Source organism: Lagenorhynchus albirostris, chromosome 2 (genome assembly GCF_949774975.1).
Source record: "Lagenorhynchus albirostris chromosome 2, mLagAlb1.1, whole genome shotgun sequence".
NCBI classification, from domain to species: domain Eukaryota; kingdom Metazoa; phylum Chordata; class Mammalia; order Artiodactyla; family Delphinidae; genus Lagenorhynchus; species Lagenorhynchus albirostris.
In genome coordinates this window covers 74,954,970-74,973,266 of record NC_083096.1, presented here as the reverse complement: position 1 = coordinate 74,973,266, position 18,297 = coordinate 74,954,970, and the positions used below count along the sequence as shown (strand labels likewise).

Below are 18,297 nucleotides of genomic sequence, written 5' to 3'. Positions count from 1 at the left end.
ATATCCTGTCACACCTTACTCTCAACCCTTCCACACAAACTTCCTCATTAGCTTAGCTTTTTCCATAAATGAACTCCTGTTCTTAAAGTTATGCCTATTACCAGTGATTTGCCAAATGGGCACCTGGGGCTTGCAAAGGGAAGGGAAAAAACTATTCCGTTAGTTCCTGTATTGTCCCCTTTTTCTTCAGTGCCTTTAAAGTGTAGAGTTGATACTTTGGAGATGGGGAAGTACTTTCTCATGCTTGGTTTCTGTAGTTGTGTTCTTTTCCTAGTTGGTGTTTGCTCCTCCCTAGAACTATCTGAACTTGTGATGTGGGAGGGTTCTCCAGGGTAAGATGCCACTTCTACTGGGAAGATTCTAAAGTGGCTGTCCAAGGTGGGCTTAGCTTTTGAAGGCTGCCTTGGTCTAGAGAGGATTTGGGTTCTGGAGTTTGAAGAGAGATTGCTGTTGAATTGTGGGTGAATGGAGAATTCCTCATTTGTGATTTGGTCAGTTTAGTGCTTCCAAAAAACTCTGAACAAAGTGCTCCTAACAGCAGAGGAGGACGATCCAAAGACATAAACTGAAAATGCAAAGTTTTTCTGAGGTTTCATTTTATCTCACTTCCTGAAAACTAACAGATCTTTAGAAAGGATGCTCTAAATTCCTAGTTAAATTTGAGTTACTTTTCCTTCAATATTGGTATACAGTTTCTCAAGTAAGTTGCTGGGTTATTTTACCTGATGGCTTTTTCCTATCCTTAACTTATTGCCCCATACCCTAGGAGGTACAGTATGTGCATTTCAGTTTAAGGAGTACAAATCAAAATGGAGAATTGTACTATTGTGGTTTCCTTAAAATTGTAGTTGGTGGTAGGGAGGTTTTCAACAGGAAACATATGCAAGTTGCTGGAGTATGGATTAGAGCTTTTAACTCATGGAAAAGCTGAAGTTGTAAACTAGAATGACAGTTGGATTTTTGTGTTCCACCTAGGCTGTAGGAGAGAGCCTACCCCTATCTACCTTCCTTACCCCTCTCTCTCCATGCTTTGGCTTAAACTGAGCAAATGGAAATTAGCCTTTGCGCCAGCTCTTTAAATCATAAGTCTGTAGCGTAGAATTGCCAAGACTCTGGGGAAGCTGGACTAAGTAAACTGAGGCTCCGAGAATGAAAGTGCTCTTGGGGGTTGAATAGGAGTGCTCGTCTAATACTTACCTTATGCTGCGGAGGCATGGATTTTGAATCCGTTCAGGAGCAGCACTGCTGAACTGAGTGGAGTTGGGGTCAGTTGATTTGAAATGGACGTTAAAAGTTTAATACAATCCTGTTGGGCTTTGGCACAGAGAAGTGTTTTGAAAACCATATGCTAGTGAGGCTATATTCCTTAGTCCTCCCCAATACAACACACCTCCCTCTCACATAAATACTCAGTACACATCTGGAAAGGGCAGGAGAACCTAGGGAGCTCTTGTGTCGTGAACTCTTATCCCTCAGGACTGACATGAAGCTGGAAAAACAGACCAAAATTCCCTTGCAGTGCTATAGCTAGAAGGGCTACACACATCATCTCCCAGGGATGGGGCCAGGCAGCTAGCTGAGCTAATCCTCCTGTCTGTTTCCTCCTCCCCCAGGTGTATCAGTCACCTCCAGTAACACAGGCGTGCCAGATATCTCGGGTTCTGTGTACTCCAAAACCCAGGTAGGTGCCTGGCTCTGGATAGAAGTGGAAAAAGAGATGACATAGAGGAGGTGGAGTTGGAATGATAGAAGTACAGTGAACATGGGAATTCCCTGGCTTTCCAGTGGTTAGGACTTGGCGCTCTCATTGCCATGGCCCGGGTTCAGTCCCTGGTCGTGGAACTAAGATCCCGCAAGCTGAGTGGCGCGGCCAAAGGGGGAAAAAAAATACAGTGAACAAGAACAACACTAAGAGAGGTGTCAGGAAATCCATTCTACTAGAAAATGAGTGTCTCTAAACCTCAGTTTCTTGAAGAAGTTTAAATTTAGCCCTCTGGGAAAAAGCAAGAAAAATGTTACAGGAAGCTGCAGTGTGGTAAATTGTTGTGATATGTCATGTGATTTACTGTGCAACTGTCCTGGCCCTTTACATACCCACTCCCAACCTTTTCATAAGTTTCCGAGAGAACACATATGGAATGAAGGGAAACTAGTTCTTTCCATTCTTTTTGTAAGTATATCTATAAACAGTAGGAGAGGACACAACCCAGTAGGTAAAGTGAGGCATCTGAATTATCCACAGATTTGTATTGTGTTGCTCCCCCCAACACACACCATAAATAAGTAAAAGCTTGATGTAAAGTATTAGGAGTTATGGTGGAGTCTTTCATGGCCAAGACCATTAACACTCAAGAAACCTCAGTGTGTATTCATTTCTTTTGAAATATCCAAGGAGTTCTAATTTTTACCCAACTCCAGGGGTATCGCTATTTGTGCTAAGAGTAGTTAGCAGATTTCACTGTGTTCATGAATGATGTTAGAATTTATGAAGTGCTGTCACATCTATCCTCTCATTTGGTCCTTACAACTGAGAGGTTAATAGCATCCCTGATTCATGTTAAGAGAAAATGAGGCTGAGAGATTAATTTTCTCAGGTTCACACAGCTGTTAAAGGGTAGAGCTGAGGCTAAGACCTGAATGTCTGACTTCAGGTGCAGCATTCATTCTCTGACACCACGCTGCTTTCTGAGGGTGGGGGATCTTGGGTTCAGAAATTCTGAGGATTAGTTTGCTGATCCCTTTTACTCTCTCTCCTCCCATTCTCCTGGATAGCAGTCCTTTGAGAAACAAGGTTTTCATTCCGGTACTCCTGCTGCCTCCTTCAACTTGCCTTCAGCCCTAGGAAGTGGGGGGCCCATCAATCCGGCCACAGCTGCTGCCTACCCACCTGCCCCCTTTATGCACATTCTGACCCCCCATCAGCAACCGCACTCCCAGATCCTTCACCATCACCTGCAGCAGGATGGCCAGGTAATAGCCCTTCCCCCTCTTTCCTTTCCCTTCCTTTTCCTTCCTATACCCTAAAACTACCTCCCCTTTCCTTTTCTTACCCTTCCTCACCACCACCTTCACCCAGTCCTCCCCAGCGCCAGCCATGGGCACACAGCACATACAGACACAAGCGCACACAACACGAGTGGCCGGCAAAGGAGATGTCAGAGAAGAGGCCAGATTGAAACCTTTTTTGCCCAGTTCCTTTGGTGCCTTTCTCCTCCACCTCCTCCCATAGCACAGTTGTCCTCATCCTATCAGACCTGGGTCACACCTCCCCTCTTACCTCTCCCAGCCTTCCCCCTTCCCTGACATTATAGCTTTCCCTTCTAATGGTGGAGTTCTATTGTCAAAGTTTGTCCCTTTATTTTCCATATATCCTGGTTCTGCCTCAGCTACCATATTTGCAGATGATTCTCTGTTGCCAGCGCCAGCAGGAGGAGCAGGTAATGAAACTGAATGATGATATGCTTGAACCCACTCCTTTTCAGTCCCCATTTCACCTCCACAGTCTCAGGGAACTTGAAGAGAAAAGATTGCACGGTCACAAATCGGGATACACAAACACAAACACCTTGCTGAGCTCTCTGGCCTCCTGTTCCTCTTGTCCTCCTCTCCTCAGTGTCTTTTTCTTTCTACCCTTCCCCGACTCTTGAAACACTTGGTTACTGGAATGGAAAGGATTCTTGGGGCAGCATCTGGAGCCTGGGGCCTCAGACTGTCTCTCTTACCTTTCCTGAAATGGGCTCGCAGATGTGATGTGTGGTAGGGGTGGGGAGCCCTGGGGTGGTGCAGGTGACCTCTCCCCCTTCCTCATAGGTGGTTGCGGAGCTAGAATAAGGGCTGCCTTGCTCTCAAAGACAGATGTCCAAATTGAGGCATTCATGGGGATCAGTGAAAAGTGAAATCACCTTGTGATCACTCATCTCCAAGAGGCTATAATTCTCTCTAGAGAGTAGCCTTTCCTCGGATCAGGGGATGGTGGGTTTGGGGGGTGAGGAGAAGGTGAAATTGAAAATCAGTAGAACTGATGCACTATCTTGTCTCTCAAAGTATCCCACCCTCTTTTCATCTTTCCCTTATTTAAAGTTTTAAAATGTTTTTTTACTTGTCAGAGGTGCTCTAACTGCTGTATAAAACAAATTTCCTATGGTTAAGAAGTAAGCTTCAGAGTAGTTTCTAAGCAAGGGGAATGGGAGAGTAAAACAATTTCCAGATTTCCACCTGAAGATGTCATAAATTTGTCCCACTAACTAGACATCTTTTTCCTCCCCATTCACCCTCCCATTCCCCTGCAGACGGGCAGCGGGCAACGTAGCCAGACCAGCTCCATCCCGCAGAAGCCCCAGACCAACAAGTCTGCCTACAACAGCTACAGCTGGGGGGCCAACTGAGGCCCTGACTCTCTTCTCCCGGTCCCATCTTCTGAGAGGGCTTCTCAGCCTGGCAACTATGGAAACAGCATCAAAGAGAGAAAGGAATGTGGGGGGGTTCCACTGCCCCCACCCCCAGCGGCCCATCCCATGCCTCAGCTTCATGTCTGTCCCATTCCCATACCATCCCCACTCTGTTGTATGTATTATAGGATTTGTATTTTCTCCTTTTTTTTCTTCCTTTCCTCTCCTCCTCCCCCCTTGCATTCAAGATTATGAAACTTTGCTGTGGGCCCTGCCCTCCCTTCTCCTCCTCCTGTTCACCCTGGTGGTGTGTGGGTGAGGTAGGGAGGGGGGACCCCCAAATATATATCAGCCCAACAGCCCTAAGTCTCCTCCTTTATTATTAGGAAACAAAACAACAACAACAAAAAAATGGCGTCATGAATATGAACAGCATTGTCAGATGAATTAGTTGAAGTGTTTTTTTTTTTTGTACTGTGTCCTCAAATTTAATGGATTAATGTGTCTTGTATATATAAAAAGAAAACCTCTACCTTCAGCCTCTGCCCATTCTTGCTCCGTCTAGGATATCCTCAGTCTCGTCGATGACCAGCTTGATGAATAAGTATTACTGTACCAACTGGGCCTTCTCTAGCAGGCCCCGAAGGCAGTGGAATAAAATGAAATCTTCGCCCTTTAAGAACTCCTCTGACCTTAATGTGCTAGTATCTTGCCCTTGAGGGCATTCCCTTCCCCCCCTCCCCTAAGAATTACACAGCATGGTGCCTGGAAAGAATCACTGCAAATCTTCATTTCCTCCAGATCTACAGCAGATTTTAGGCAGTGAAGGGATAGCAGATATTGGGTGGAAAGGGAAAGGGTTAAGCAGGAGTTGAAAGAAATGGCTTTGTAGAATCAAAGTGTAATTTAGATGGATCCAGGCAAATGAACTGGAAAGAAATGAGGGCAACATGCACTGTTGGCTAGCAAAACTGAAGCAGTAGTTCTTACTTCTTGAGTGCTTTCACTTCAAGTAGCTAATATCCAACCCCTTGAAAAGGAGTCTAGAGCAAGGCCAGGGTTGGGATGGAGGTGGGGGTACAGGGAGGGGGAGGCTTTTAAAGTCAGTGACCCGAAAAAGGGGATACTTATAGCCCCAGATTCTCTCCCAAGACACTTCAATAGATTTCCCTTGCTCTCTTACAAAGTCTTTATCCTGGTGGTTGTAGACCCTGCCTGAAAGAATTAGGAGACTCCCGTATAGTTATGACAAAATCCTTAATAGCTGGAGAGATGGAGTTAAATCCATGCGTTCCTCTGTTTTTATCTTTTACTCAACTCTGGGGAAGTCACTATACTAGAAGAAGCTTAATGCAACATTTTGTCCATCCCTCTAATTAATATTAGACTTTATTTGTATCAGTCAAGAAACAAACTGGACGGAGGAAAGGGGCGAGGTGGGTTTAGAAGGAAGACTGGTCGTCCATGGGTTGGTGAGCCGGCGGTGAGGGTGGGTCTCGGTCCGGTTCATTTGTGCGGGTGGGCTGCCCTCTGGCGGCTGCCTCCGGTGCCATCCAGTGTCAAACCCTCGAAACACCCTGTTGGAGCGGGTTGATCGGCAGGAAGGAAAATTGACTTAGGAGGCAGGTGATCGTTGTAAAATGAAAATTCAGTACGCCCGCTCCCTTCACAGGAAACAGTAAAAGAGAAAGCCTTTGGAACGTGATACGCCCGTCCGCCCTGCCCCCCCCCAGTCCGGCTTACGGTCGTTTTACGACAGTGTCCGATCGCAGGCTTGCTTTCCGGTAGCGTGGTCTGACGCTTCGCTCAATTTCCGTCAGCGTAGCTCTGGCTACCCCCAGCTGTGGGGTTCGAAAGTTCGAGTCCCACTGCGGGAATGAGCCTCTTTGACCTCTTTCGGGGCTTTTTCGGCTTTTCTGGACCTCGGAGGTGAGAGCGGGTCCGGGCCAGAGAAGGTGGGGCGGGATCCTCTGAGGTGAGCTTGACCCCTGACACCCTATTTTTGGAAAAACATCCCTTTCCCTACTCTTTCAATTCGTGCGGAGAGAACGGAAGTCAATATTGAGCGCTCACCCCGCGACAGTAACCAGGGCAGTCGTTAAGAGGAGAGGAAACAGCCGCTTAAACCTTTCTCCAGTCTGGGGTGATGCAACAGGGGCGCGGGTGGGGAAGACAATAGGGCTTTGGGGAAGAGAACAGTGAGCAAGTGAGCAGGACCTTGGGAGAGAAGGGAGGGGCTGGGGAACAGTGAAGAAAAGCCGAGCGGAAGCGTTTGGGGGAGCCGCGAGGTGAGGGCTGACTTTGATAAAAACAAAACAAACCCGATGGCCAGTCCTCTTAACCCTCACTTCAGCTTCCTAGATCGCAACTCTTGTCTCACTTTGTCACCCATTAGCTGATTTTGTGGTTTAAGTAGTGCTGAAATCTTGGTGGCCGATCTGCCTCCACCCCTAGCCACAGAGATCCCTTTTTTGGAGGGATGACTCGCGATGAAGATGAAGATGATGAGGAAGAAGAAGGAGCCACGTGGGGCCGTGGGAGCTCGAGATTTGAGGGTCCCCAGCCCCCCGAGGAATTTGGCTTCGGCTTCAGCTTCAGCCCAGGAGGAGGGATGCGTTTCCACGATAACTTCGGCTTTGATGACCTAGTACGGGATTTCAATAACATCTTCAGCGAGATGGGGGCCTGGACCTTGCCTTCCCGCCCTCCTGGTGTGTGGATGTCCCGGGGGAGAACCTGTGGTTTCTGCTGGGTCGGTGGGTGAAAAAAGGAACCTGCAGAGAGTAGTTGGGGGTTGGGAAGTGTGAGAAAACTGATGATTTCAAGGAGATTTAAAAGAGTCCAAGTCCCCAGCATCCACCTGCCACCTTTCTGCAGAACTTCCAGGTCCTGAGTCAGAGACACCTGGTGAGAGACGGCAGGAAGGACAGACGCTTCGGGACTCAATGCTTAAGTATCCAGATAGTCACCAGCCTAGGATCTTTCGTGGGGCCTTGGAGAGTGACGCAAGAACTGAATCCTCCAAACCAGCACCAGGCTGGGGCTCCCAGAGACCTTTTCATAGGGTGAGTACATCTGGGCCTGAAGTGGGAGCCTGTGGAGAAAACTGACTGCAAAGACTGGAAACCTTGTTGGAATCTTAACAGTCTTGGGTTGGAGTCCTAGGCCCTCCACTTGGTGTATTTATCTGTTTTCTGTATTAAGCTTCTTGTAGGATTTTCTTTGGGGGGAAATGTGAGTTCTGCTTTTTGTTTAAAAAAATTGGTCTAAATGATTCTTGGACAAAGCAGATTTCTTGAGGGAGGACAGAAAAGTATCAGTTGAGGAATGCTTTTTGGTAGAGGGATACATAAAACAGGTAGGAAGGTGGAAGGTGGAAGTAAATAAAGCTATCCTGGCTGGGATTATTTCTGCTGAGGAAAAGTAGTTTTGGAACTTGGAAATAGTTTGGGTTCTGTGACCCCCTCAAATTTGATTGAAAGGTGTCATTTGACCTACTTTGGCTTCTTCTGCAGTTTGATGATACGTGGCCTGTGACCCCCCATTCTAGAGCCAGAGAGGACAATGGTGAGTTTGGAGGGAAAGGACATTTACCAGCCCTTTGTTCTCCCTCCCTGAAATTTCTTCCGGCTACACTTGTTCCCTTCTTTCCCTTGGACTCCTTCTTTCCTCTTTCCTCTCTCTGCCCTTCTAGATCTTGATACCCAGGTTTCCGAGGAGGGCCTTGGCCCAGTTCTGCAGCCCCAGCCCAAATCCTATTTCAAGAGCATCTCTGTGACTAAGATCACTAAGCCAGATGGGGTGAGTTGGGAGAGACGGGTAAAGGGAACTATGGTCAGAGAATGTTCTGGAAAGGGCTACCTATGTAAAGAAATCAGTTAACTCACCTTTAGTGATGTTAGGGATATGGTGGGGGCTTCTCCTTGTAGACAGTAGAGGAGCGCCGGACTGTGGTGGACAGTGAGGGCCGGAAAGAGACCACAGTAACCCATCAAGAAGCAGGTGGCTCTCCTAGAGATGGTAAGTAAAGAGTATGAATCAAAGGGATCCATTTCTTAATTCCTCGGGAAAGGGAAACCCTTAATCCTCCTACCCTTTAACATTATTATTCTCCTTTGCCCCTGTCTAGTCTCTTTCATTTAGCCTCTGTGTATCACTTTCTTCCTTAGGTCCAGAATCACCAACACCTCCATCCCTGGATGATGCCTTTTCTATCCTGGATTTGTTCCTAGGACGTTGGTTCCGGTCCCGGTAGCCTTGTTAACCCTCAGAGGCCTTTAGGTTCTTTTTGCCTCCCACCCTTTGCTCACCAGCAATGGGCTTAGTTCTCCTCCTGCCACGTCAGCACCTTGGGTGTGTGGAACAGTGAATTGGGGGTATGTCAGTATGTCACTCACCCAGACTGACCAATAAAACCTTTATTTATGCTAATTCCTTAGTCTTGGCTTTGTCATGGCTGTTCCACTTTCTCACACTATCCAGGGCTTCCCAAATTAACTTGGCCCACAAAAAATTATTTCTTAATTTTTTGCTTTACTTTCCAAAACCTGATTTTGATAAGTAAGGGTCAGGTATCTCTAGAAGATGATTTTCCTTATGAAGAGATAAGATAACTAGTGATAATTCCAGGGAAATTTCTATATGGGGATGCATTAGATTAAAAAAAAGGAAGTATGTGTATAAGTATAGAGGAAAAACTGCTTCCCTAGGTGTGGGAGCACTATGATTGGATAGTTCATGAGATAATTTGATGAAGTATATGGGCAAATATGTTTTCCTTTACTGGCTATATTTTTATTTTCTTGTATATATTAGGGAAAATATAACTAGCAAAACATTATTGGTCTCTTCAACGAGTGGTACTGGGAAAGCTGGACAGCCACATGTAAAACAAGTAGATTAGAACATTCCCTCATACCAGATAGAAAAACTCAAGTTGTAAATGTAGGGACTTCCCTGGTGGTGCAGTGTTTAAGAATCCGCCTGCCAGTGCAGGGGACATGGGTTCGGTCCCTGGTCTGGGAAGGTCCCACATGCCGTGGAGCAACTAGGCCTGTGCGCCACAACTACTGAGCCTGTGCTCTAGAGTCCGTGAGTGAGCCACAACTACTGAGCCCACATGCTGCAACCACTGAAGCCCACGCACCTAGAGCCCGTGCTCTGCAGCAAGAGAAGCCACTGCAATGAGAAGCCTGTGCACTGCAGTGAAGAGTAGTCCCCGCTTGCCACAACTAGAGAAAGCCCGCACACAGCAACGAAGACCCAACACAGCCAAAAAAAAAAAAAAAAAGTTTTCAGGGACTTCCCGGGTGGCGCAGTGGTTAAGAATCTGCCTGCCAATGCAGGGGACACGGGTTTGATCACTGGTCCGGGAAGATCCCACATGCCGTGGAGCAACTAAGCCCGTGAGCCACAACTACTGAAGCCCACATACCCCAGACAATGAAGCCCGTGTGCCCTAGTGCCCATGCTCTGCAACAAGAGAAGCCACCACAATGAGAAGCCGCACACCTCAACGAAGAGTAGCCTCCGCTCACCGCAACTAGAGAAAGCCCGTGCACAGCAAAGAAGACCCAACGCAGCCAAAAAATAAATAAATTTTTAAAAATTATATAATGTGGATCCCACATTAACGGATCAAGTACTCTATAAGTCCTTATAGAGTGATATTAGCTGAGACCCTATGGGCAGGAAAGGCAAACCTATACTCAGAGTAAGTGTCAATCCCAGTCAAAAGTGATGGGGAATCTAGTGTCCTTGTCCCTAAGTGTCTGCTTCCTCTCCTCGAGAGATAGCACTGTATTAGGGACTTAGTGTTGGTATTTGTTAATGGCAGATTGCACGTTGGCCACAGCAGTGGTTAACTGAGCCGTGGTGAGTAGGAGCTCACACTGTTGGACCTGTGCATAGCCTGTATCCTACCACCAGTTACTCTACTCAGTGTATTCATTGTTCAGAAGTGGGTGGCTGATGACAGGCAGTGGCTAAGTCATTCTTCCTACTTGGTTGTTCAGTGCATCTGTGATGGATGCTTTCTGGTGGGCGTTAACGTATAATACAAAGACCTTTACACTTCAAGACTACTCCCATAGGTCCATCCTCAGACTTTCTTGTCCCTGATCTTCCACTCTGTCTTTTCAAGCGCCTGACCAAACAACCAGGCCAGTTGTGACTGTGTATGTTCTTAGCTTCTCTTTCCACGCAAAGTGGATGACCAGATGTACTGTCCAAATCTCTGTCCCCTGGGAGGATTTCCCCTCACCACTGTCTTTCAAGGCCACTCTTGATTTGTTGCAATGCGGCAGCAGTCAATTTTTGGCTTTTGCCCACAAACTGCCAACTCATGTCTGAACCAAGCTTATTCCTTCTCTGATCCCTCTTCACAAGGGATACATGTCATAGACTGAATGTGCCCCCCCTACCCATTTCATATGTTGAAACCTAACCCCCAATGTGATGGTATTTGGAGGTGGGGCCTTTGGGAAGTGATTAGGTTATGAAGGTAGAGCCCTCATGAATCAGATTAGTGCCCTTATAGAAGAGACCCCAGAGAGCTTCCCTGCTCCTTCTGCCACCTCAGGACACAGTGAGAAGACAGCTGTCTATGAACCAGCAAGTGGGCCCTCGCCAGACCCCGAATCTGCTGGCACCTTGATCTTGGAATCAGCAGCTTATAGAGCTGTGAGAGATCAATTTCTGTTGTTTATAAGCCACCCAGTCTATGGTGTTTTGTTATAGCAGCCTGAATGGACTAAGACAATCCCCAATAGGGTCATGTGAGCTGAGGGAGAGATGCCTGGTAAATGACATGAGTCTGGGCCACTTACTTTTCAGCTGGCTTGTGCCCTCTGATCCTGCTTATGCCTGAACCCAAAGATGTCACTTCCATTTTACAATGTGTTCTTGCTGGGCCCACCCTTCCTAATGACATGGAGAATTAGGCAGAGCCCAGCTTGTGATGGGCAGTTCTGGCTACTTGGTCACTTGATGAATTGTAATCAGATGCTCTGTCTCTATTGGAGCCCAGTAGCACTGTAAGAGCTGCTTTTCAAAAGGTATGTATATCTCTGCTGCAGATGGCATGGCTTTGCTCCAGAGCCCTGTGGGTCTACATTATGATTCTCCTATTAGAGCTTGCCAAACCACACACGGTATCTTTTCCTACTACAGATACTCTAGTCTCACTGGGTCTGCTGGGTCACATGTCTGCAGAGGCCTTTTCTGCTTTGGCCCCACTCGAAGTTGACAGCCTTCAATGGTCAGAGTTGTATTCTCAAGTGTGAAATACGTCGCTCCCAAATCCTAAGTAGATTGGTGATGTGTTTTTTTCTCAGTGGTGGAAGGTAGGAGATGCAATAATCAGTCCTTTACTTCAGATTGGATATCCAGCATGTCCCAGACCACTGGACCTCTCAAAACTTTACCAAGGTGGCAGTTTCCTGAACCTTTATAGGATTGTTTCCCACCTTCTGAATACATGTTATCTTTCCAGGCCCTCCAATATACTTCCATTTCTTCCTCTTCTTATCTGATTGGCATGATGTTATATATATAGCTGACTCTTGCACAACGCAGAGGTTAGGGCCTCTGACCATCTGCCCAGTCAAAAATCCAAGTCCCCTCCAGGGACTTCCCTGGAGGTCCAGTGGTTAAGACTTCGCCTTAACCACTGGAGGGGGTGCGGGTTCGATCCCTGGTCAGGGAGCTAAGATCCCACATGTCTCGCAGATCCAAAAAAAAAAAAAAATCCAAGTATAACTTTACAGTTAGCTCTCTGTATATGTGGTTCTGCATCTTCGCATTCAACCAACTGTAGATCGTGTAGTACTGTAATACATATTTAATGAAAAAAATCTACATGTAAGTGGACCTAAGGAGTACAAACCTGTGTTGTTCAAGGGTCCATTGTATAGTGGACAAATATGATGTTCTTCAAAATGTCCAGATAGTCAAGCTCCCTTCAGATTATATTATGACAGAGGACCAGAGAGTTTACATAGTCCTGGGGTAAGACCATAAGTGTTTATCGCTAGACTTCCCACGTGGATGAAATTCCTTGGGATCCTCCTTTCTGATCTGGTTGGGATGCAAAATAACATATTCACCAGATTAATGGCTACATACTACCAACCAGAGGCTGTATTAAACTGCTCTATAAAGTTACCATTTGGGACACAACAATTGCAATTGGAGTTACTATTTGAATAATTTTACCGTAGACCACTGCCATCTGCCATGATCTATCCGGTTTTTGTAGGAGCCAAACTGGTGGTATGAAAGGGACCACCTCTCTTATGTTCTTTACATCTTTGAGGGTGGCACTAATCTCTTCCATTTACCCTAGGATATGGTATTGTTTTTATTTATTATCTTGGTGTGAGGTAGTCTCAGCCCTCTAGTTGGCCTTCATCACTTACTCCACAGGTCAAGAAACCAATATGAGTGTTCTGCAACTTCAAAGAATGTCCATTTCAATTATATGTTGGGGTGTCAAGGAAGTGACCACCTGGTGGATCCTTGGTCTCAGTGAATATCCTGTGAACCAGACCTGAGCCCAGGACTCCATTTATTATCTGGACCCCATATGCTCCTACTCTAACAAGGGGTCGTGGTACAGCTTTGGGTTGTCAGCTGTCAATGTTAGTTCAGATCCTTTGTCCAAAAATCCTCAAAATGTCTGAGTATGCTCCCTTTTTTCAATAATGTTCATCAATGTAAATGACTTGTTTAGGCATTTTTACTTTTCTTAGCATGAGCTATCATTTTCCCCAAGCCTCCTAGAAGTGTATTCACCCCACATCCCACGGATCTTGCCAGGATTTAAATCCTAAATCCCAGGAGAGTGTTCCCTTATCAATAAATTCTTCCACATCTAACTTTATGTTCCACTTCCTTTGGTCCAGCACTCTCGGCATCCAGTTCTATGTATAACGCTACCAAACTCCCCTCGGTCTTTGAATCCCTGCATCAACCATTCATTGATGTGGATCCTATAGGAGGACACGTGACCTTGGCTGAAGCAGTTCCCTGCCACAGAAGTCACTGCCATGAGGGAAGCAGCTGAGTGCTATCAGCATCTGTTATTCCCAGCAGCTGGGGAGTGGGTGCATTAGCCCTGAAAAGGGGACCTGGGTGGAGCACTATAATATCCGCTAAAGCCAGTAAAGAAGTATTATTTCACAGAGATGTGCCCAGGACTGTGCTAGAGCCCCCAGGGTTATATAGCCCAGCTCTCAAGAACCTCATAAACTATATCAGTATTTTTAAAATCTGTATATTGTCTGTTTCCACCTACTAGAGCATCAGCTCTAAGAGGGCAGGAGCTATGTTTCGTTTACCACTGTTTCCCCAGGGTCTAGAGCTTGATTCATAGTTGAATGAATCTTAATTAGAGGCTTGAGATATGAAGAAGTAGGAAGTGGCTGTCTTAAGCAGAATAAGAGTGGCAAGCATCCAGAGAAGGGGAGGTGGAGCTCAGCGTGGGCATGAAGCCCTCATCTGGAGCCATGGCAAGAGACACAAAGACAGAGCATTCTCTAGTCAAGGTGAGACTGCATCAAAGTACAAGCATTCCTTATGTGGGTTTTATTCCTGCAGCCTGCGGTCTTCAGCCCAGTCTCTCTGGAGGCATATTGAATTTCCCAAGCATCCAAATGGTTTGGGGGAAGACTTCACGTTCCACATGAGGGGCATTGTGGAATATCAGAGGGAGAGTCAGAAGACCTGCATTTGAATTCAAACTTAGCTATTAACTAGCTGTGTGGCCTGGGGAATTCTAAGGCTCTCTCAGTATCCTCATCCGCAGAGCAGGAGCGATAGTACAATACTACTTTCCACAGCTGTCTTGAGCACCAAGAGAACTAATGTACATGAAGCAGCCTACTCCTCCCAGTTTTTCAGCGTAAGGGGAGGCTCCTCCTGGGAGGACTGGGCATGAGAGACAGAGGAGACAGAGGCTGGGCAAACTCCAGGCTCTAGTTGTGCACAGAGACTGCCCATAGACCTTCTCCCTCCCTAGCTTCCACTCATGCACAGACAGACATTAGCTGCTGTTCAGTAACTGAGATAATTGGTTTTAAAGTCTTTTCCTTATCTTTGCCCCTGACAGGCAGAAGCTGTGTAGCAGCAGTGCACCTATGCAGACAGAGGGAGTGGTAACCAGAGATAAGTTGTCCCCACCATGGCCTACACTCAGTCCCTGGCCCAAGTCAAGGACCGGCTTCAGATCCACAGCATCCTGGCCCGGCAGTGCCTGGCCAGAGTATCTGGGTGTGTTTGTGCTCACAGTAGGCAGGGTAATTGGGGGAAGGAAAGAGGGGAGGTGGGCAAAAGTTTCTGGCTCCTCCTAGCATCCTTATCTCTTCCTCCTGGTGTCCCGCTTCAACTCTCCATCATTTCTCTTTTTCCCCGCTCTTGTCCCTTTTATCCCTCTCCTACTCCCTCATTTTTATGCCTGTCCCTTTCCATCTCTTATCCTCCTCCCCTTTCTTTACTCTTTCTCTGCTTCTCCCATTTTTTCCCCTTCCCTCTTTCTGCTTTTTCTTGCTGATCTCTCAAGTCCATTCATCTCTCTTGGCCACTCCCCTCACCTTCCCAGTCTCTCTCTCCTGTTGGTCCACCAGGCTCCTTATTCTTGGTTCCCTCTTCCTCATCTTCCTTCTCTCTACCAGCTCCTCATACAGGGGACTTTGGCCCAGGCTGTCACCAGTGGAGGAACCAAAGGCAACTTCTTCATCATGTTTCTGGCTAGCTCTCTGGGTGTTAGGCTAGCCATCTACATCAGTGGTAATGTCTCAGGTAAGGAGGGTGAGGTCTGGTCATCAGACGGGGTAGGATTGTGTACTTGAGTGTGGTAATTGTGAAAAGGCAGATCCTTTGGTGACTCATAGATATTATCTCCTTGAGCTTGACCAGTGATCTGGACTGAGATATGCCTTTGGCCCAGTCCAGTCCCTTCCCTTTCTGTATCTTGCCATCCCGCTTCTTCACATTAATCCTCCACTCACATAGATGGAGATCTATGGCAAAGCATCAAGGGTGAGTACTCTCCTCTTCTGTCCCCCACCTAAGCCCTTGGGGGTTCACCTTTGCTCAGGACCTCACCTGCTCGTCCCCCAGGCACACATTGCGTCAAGTGCTGTAGTGGAAAGAGCAGACAGACCCAGGTTCAAACTTGGCTTCACTGTGTGACCTTGACAAGTTGCTTAACCTCCTTGAGCCTCAACTTCCTAATCTATATGATGGGAAGAGTAACATTTGTCTTCTTAAGAGTTGTGGGGAGAAGTAGCAGTGTTACCTGGTGACAGTGCCTGGCAGTGACACAATGGATATTGGTTTTCTTTTCTTGATCCTTGAAGGGGCCCACCTGAATCCAGCCTTCTCCCTGGTCATGTGCCTCCTGGGATGCCTCCCCTGGGCCAAGTTTCCCATTTACTCCTTGGTGCAGTTGCTATCTGCTTTCTGTGCCTCTGGAGCATAGGTGTATGCTCTCTATCATGGTAACAGAGAGAACAGGGTTGGGGACACCTGTGTGTGGGCAAGGGTGCCTTAGAGCAGTTTTGAATGAGCAAAGGTGACCCTGCAGATGCCCTACAGAACTATACAGGTGGGAACCTGACAGTGACTGGTCCCAAGGAGACAGCCTCCATCTTTGTCACCTACCCTGCCCCCTATCTGTCCCTGAGCAATGGCTTCCTGGATCAGGTAGGCATGAGGGGGTGATTTGGGAAAGCCACAACCTTTGCCCTTGTCCCCTGGGACCTCAGCCTATTGTTCAGGCTCTGGGTGGGATGTGGGGTTGCATTTATGTTTGCACCTCACCTTCCCCAGCTGCCTGTGTTGGACAAAGTCAGATGACATGGGGTGGTAGCCTGGAGTGCTTGGGTGAGATAGGGCAGATGGAGCACCTGACAGCGGATGGGAGCCCCTCTGCCTCTGTCCACTCCAAGGTTCTGGGCACCTGGATGCTGATTGTGGGGATCTTAGCCATCCTGGACACACGGAACAAGGGAGTGCCTGCGAGTGTGGAGCCTGTGGTAGTGGGGTTGCTGATTCTGGCCATCAGGCTATCCATGGGTGCCAGCTGTGGGTTCCCAATCAACCCTGCCTGGGACCTCGACCCACGGCTTTTCACCTACGTGGCTGGCTGGGGCCCTGAAGTCTTCAGGTGAGAGACGGCCTGCCCTGGTGCTGTCCTTCCACTCATCCCTCTGCTAAAGGCTCTAAGCCTTGGTCCCCAGATCTTCCTTTTAAATAGTTCTCTTGGCCTCTTAGGACAGTGAACCTCCTCTAAACCCAAGTTCTCCCTTTCTCTTTTGTCCCCTGCCTCCCCCTCCACTCTTTTCATTGAAACAGTGACATTTAGAGGTTGTGTTCTTGGGCACATCACATTACCTGTTTGGACATTAGTAATCTCATCAACAAAACACAGATATTCGGATAATTCCCTAAGGCAAGAGGCTGGACCAAGCTCTCCTGGAGTCTCCTCTTTAAGTGCTATGCTCTGGTGCCAAGACACCTTCTTTCTGGTGTCTATCACCCCAGGAACTGCTTTAGGGAGTTCTCTTACTACTACCGCCAGTCCTTCAGAGGGAAGCCTAAGGGACTCACCCTGATATCGCCCTTCTGATCTTCTCTTGTAGCGCTGGCAATGGCTGGTGGTAGGCCCTCTAGGGAGGGCCACACTTAGCACAGCCACACACTAGTGGCTGGTGGCTCTGCACCATCCTGAACACTCAGAGCCAGCTCAGGATTTAGAGTGTGCCCAACCTGAAGCCTCAGCCTCGGAAAGTCCTGCCGCAACTCAGGTGCAGGAGAGTAAGCTGTGATTCTGACATGACAGTCCTCACCTCCCTCATGGACACTGAAGAGGGCCAGAGACCCATGCCTGGTGACAAGATGTTTGTTCTCTTTATTAGTACACCAGGCCCTGGGCAGCTTCTCCGTTTACTCATCTAGGCATCGCTTCCTCCTAAACTGGGGAGGATGCCTGGACAGGGAGAATTGAAGAGGATCAGGTAAGGGACCTAGGCTTTTCATCGCCTCCTGCCCAGGCAGGTTTTCGGACCCTGGACTTCCAGGAACGCAGTTCCTCAAAGTAGCCGCCAGAGGGTGCGCACCCTGGAACCCGGATTGGGAAGGCTGCGGGAATCCGCAGGATCGTGGGGGCTGACCATCTAGTGCGGGGCATAACCCAGGGAACTTCCTCCAAAGCTTGGTCCCCACTGCCTGACTCCTTGCTCTCGTAACCTCAGCGCCGCCCGCCTTTCCGCTCACTGGGGCGCCTCGCAGAGATTCGCACCCCGCAGATAGTAATTAGGGGTACGGGGAGCCGCCTCCACCAAGGGGGCGTGGTGGGGGAAAAAAGGGAGGGCCGCCGGAGGAACACAGGCATGCAAGCGCCTGGAGACTGGGAGAGCAAGCGGGAGAAACTGACGCACTGACCCAATACCTAGACATTCCGGGCTGTGTCATTGAAGGAGAGGGTGAACAGTGAGATGAGCCAGGGCGAGGAGAGAAGGCGAAGGAACAGAGGGAATGAGCGTAGGGGTAAAGAAAGCTGGTGCGGAGGAAAATTCTCGTCGTTCACCGCTCCCCTAAGTCTCTCACACATTAGCAGATAAACAGCGTTCTTCTGTTTCCTTTTTTTCCAAAAAAAAAAAAAATCTCAGCGCTATCTCGCCTCCAGACTTTTTTTTTTTTTTTTTTGACCGGGGATGGATCGGAGAGTGGTTGGGACGGGGATAGCGGCCTCACACTGCGGAGGAGCATCAGAGGGGTTAAGACCCTCCCCCTGCCCCGCACAAAGATGGCGGCTCCCGCCTTCCCTCTCCCTCATCCCTCCCCAAAACCCCCTCCCGCCCCCCGCCCTCTCCCGCCACCTCCGTCACTTCCGCCCCGCCGTGGCCGA

The 18,297-nt window shown here is 48.1% G+C and overlaps 3 protein-coding genes and 1 long non-coding RNA gene across 29 annotated transcripts in view; 3 read left to right on the top strand and 1 right to left on the bottom strand.

Moving 5' to 3' along the window:
• UBAP2L (ubiquitin associated protein 2 like) overlaps positions 1-5,079 on the top strand; it is a 40,161-nt gene extending 35,082 nt beyond the window's left edge. For 4 of the 23 annotated variants that reach the window (XR_009538452.1, XM_060137539.1, XM_060137585.1 and 1 more), the window contains 3 exons: positions 1,614-1,681; positions 2,773-2,970; positions 4,954-5,079. Coding sequence is in view for 20 of the 23 variants with exons in the window: in XM_060137539.1 (XP_059993522.1) it covers positions 1,614-1,681; positions 2,773-2,970; positions 4,954-4,992 (305 nt within the window). In the remaining 3 variants the exon portion in view is untranslated. Of the gene's footprint in view, positions 1-1,613; positions 1,682-2,772; positions 2,971-3,386; positions 3,438-4,289; positions 4,921-4,953 lie in introns of those variants that run through there. The other 19 variants (XR_009538453.1, XM_060137480.1, XM_060137546.1 and 16 more) reach the window with 7 other exon arrangements.
• A 680-nt stretch (positions 5,080-5,759) lies between these two features.
• On the bottom strand, positions 5,760-7,435 carry LOC132513463 (uncharacterized). Its single transcript, XR_009538481.1, has 2 exons — positions 6,132-7,435; positions 5,760-5,965 (listed from the first exon to the last, which is right to left on the bottom strand). It is a non-coding gene; the product is annotated as an uncharacterized LOC132513463 (long non-coding RNA).
• HAX1 (HCLS1 associated protein X-1) lies at positions 5,936-8,819 on the top strand. 4 transcript variants are annotated; one of them, XM_060137774.1, is made up of 7 exons: positions 5,936-6,317; positions 6,843-7,099; positions 7,266-7,453; positions 7,904-7,955; positions 8,083-8,189; positions 8,318-8,408; positions 8,558-8,819. In XM_060137774.1, the coding sequence occupies exons 1-7, from the start codon at positions 6,265-6,267 to the stop codon at positions 8,641-8,643; spliced, it is 834 nt and encodes a 277-aa protein (XP_059993757.1). In that variant the 5' UTR covers positions 5,936-6,264; the 3' UTR covers positions 8,644-8,819. The 4 variants fall into 4 exon arrangements, with proteins under 4 accessions (XP_059993757.1, XP_059993765.1, XP_059993778.1 ...); XM_060137782.1 differs by having other exon boundaries at positions 5,943-6,363; XM_060137795.1 differs by having other exon boundaries at positions 5,944-6,317; positions 6,784-7,099.
• A 5,749-nt stretch (positions 8,820-14,568) lies between these two features.
• On the top strand, positions 14,569-17,215 carry AQP10 (aquaporin 10). The gene is given in 8 exon segments (XM_060137809.1): positions 14,569-14,646; positions 14,648-14,674; positions 15,059-15,185; positions 15,746-15,886; positions 15,973-16,091; positions 16,337-16,554; positions 17,030-17,046; positions 17,049-17,215. Coding segments are annotated over 8 exon segments (894 nt in total).
• Positions 17,216-18,297: the final 1,082 nt, after the last annotated feature.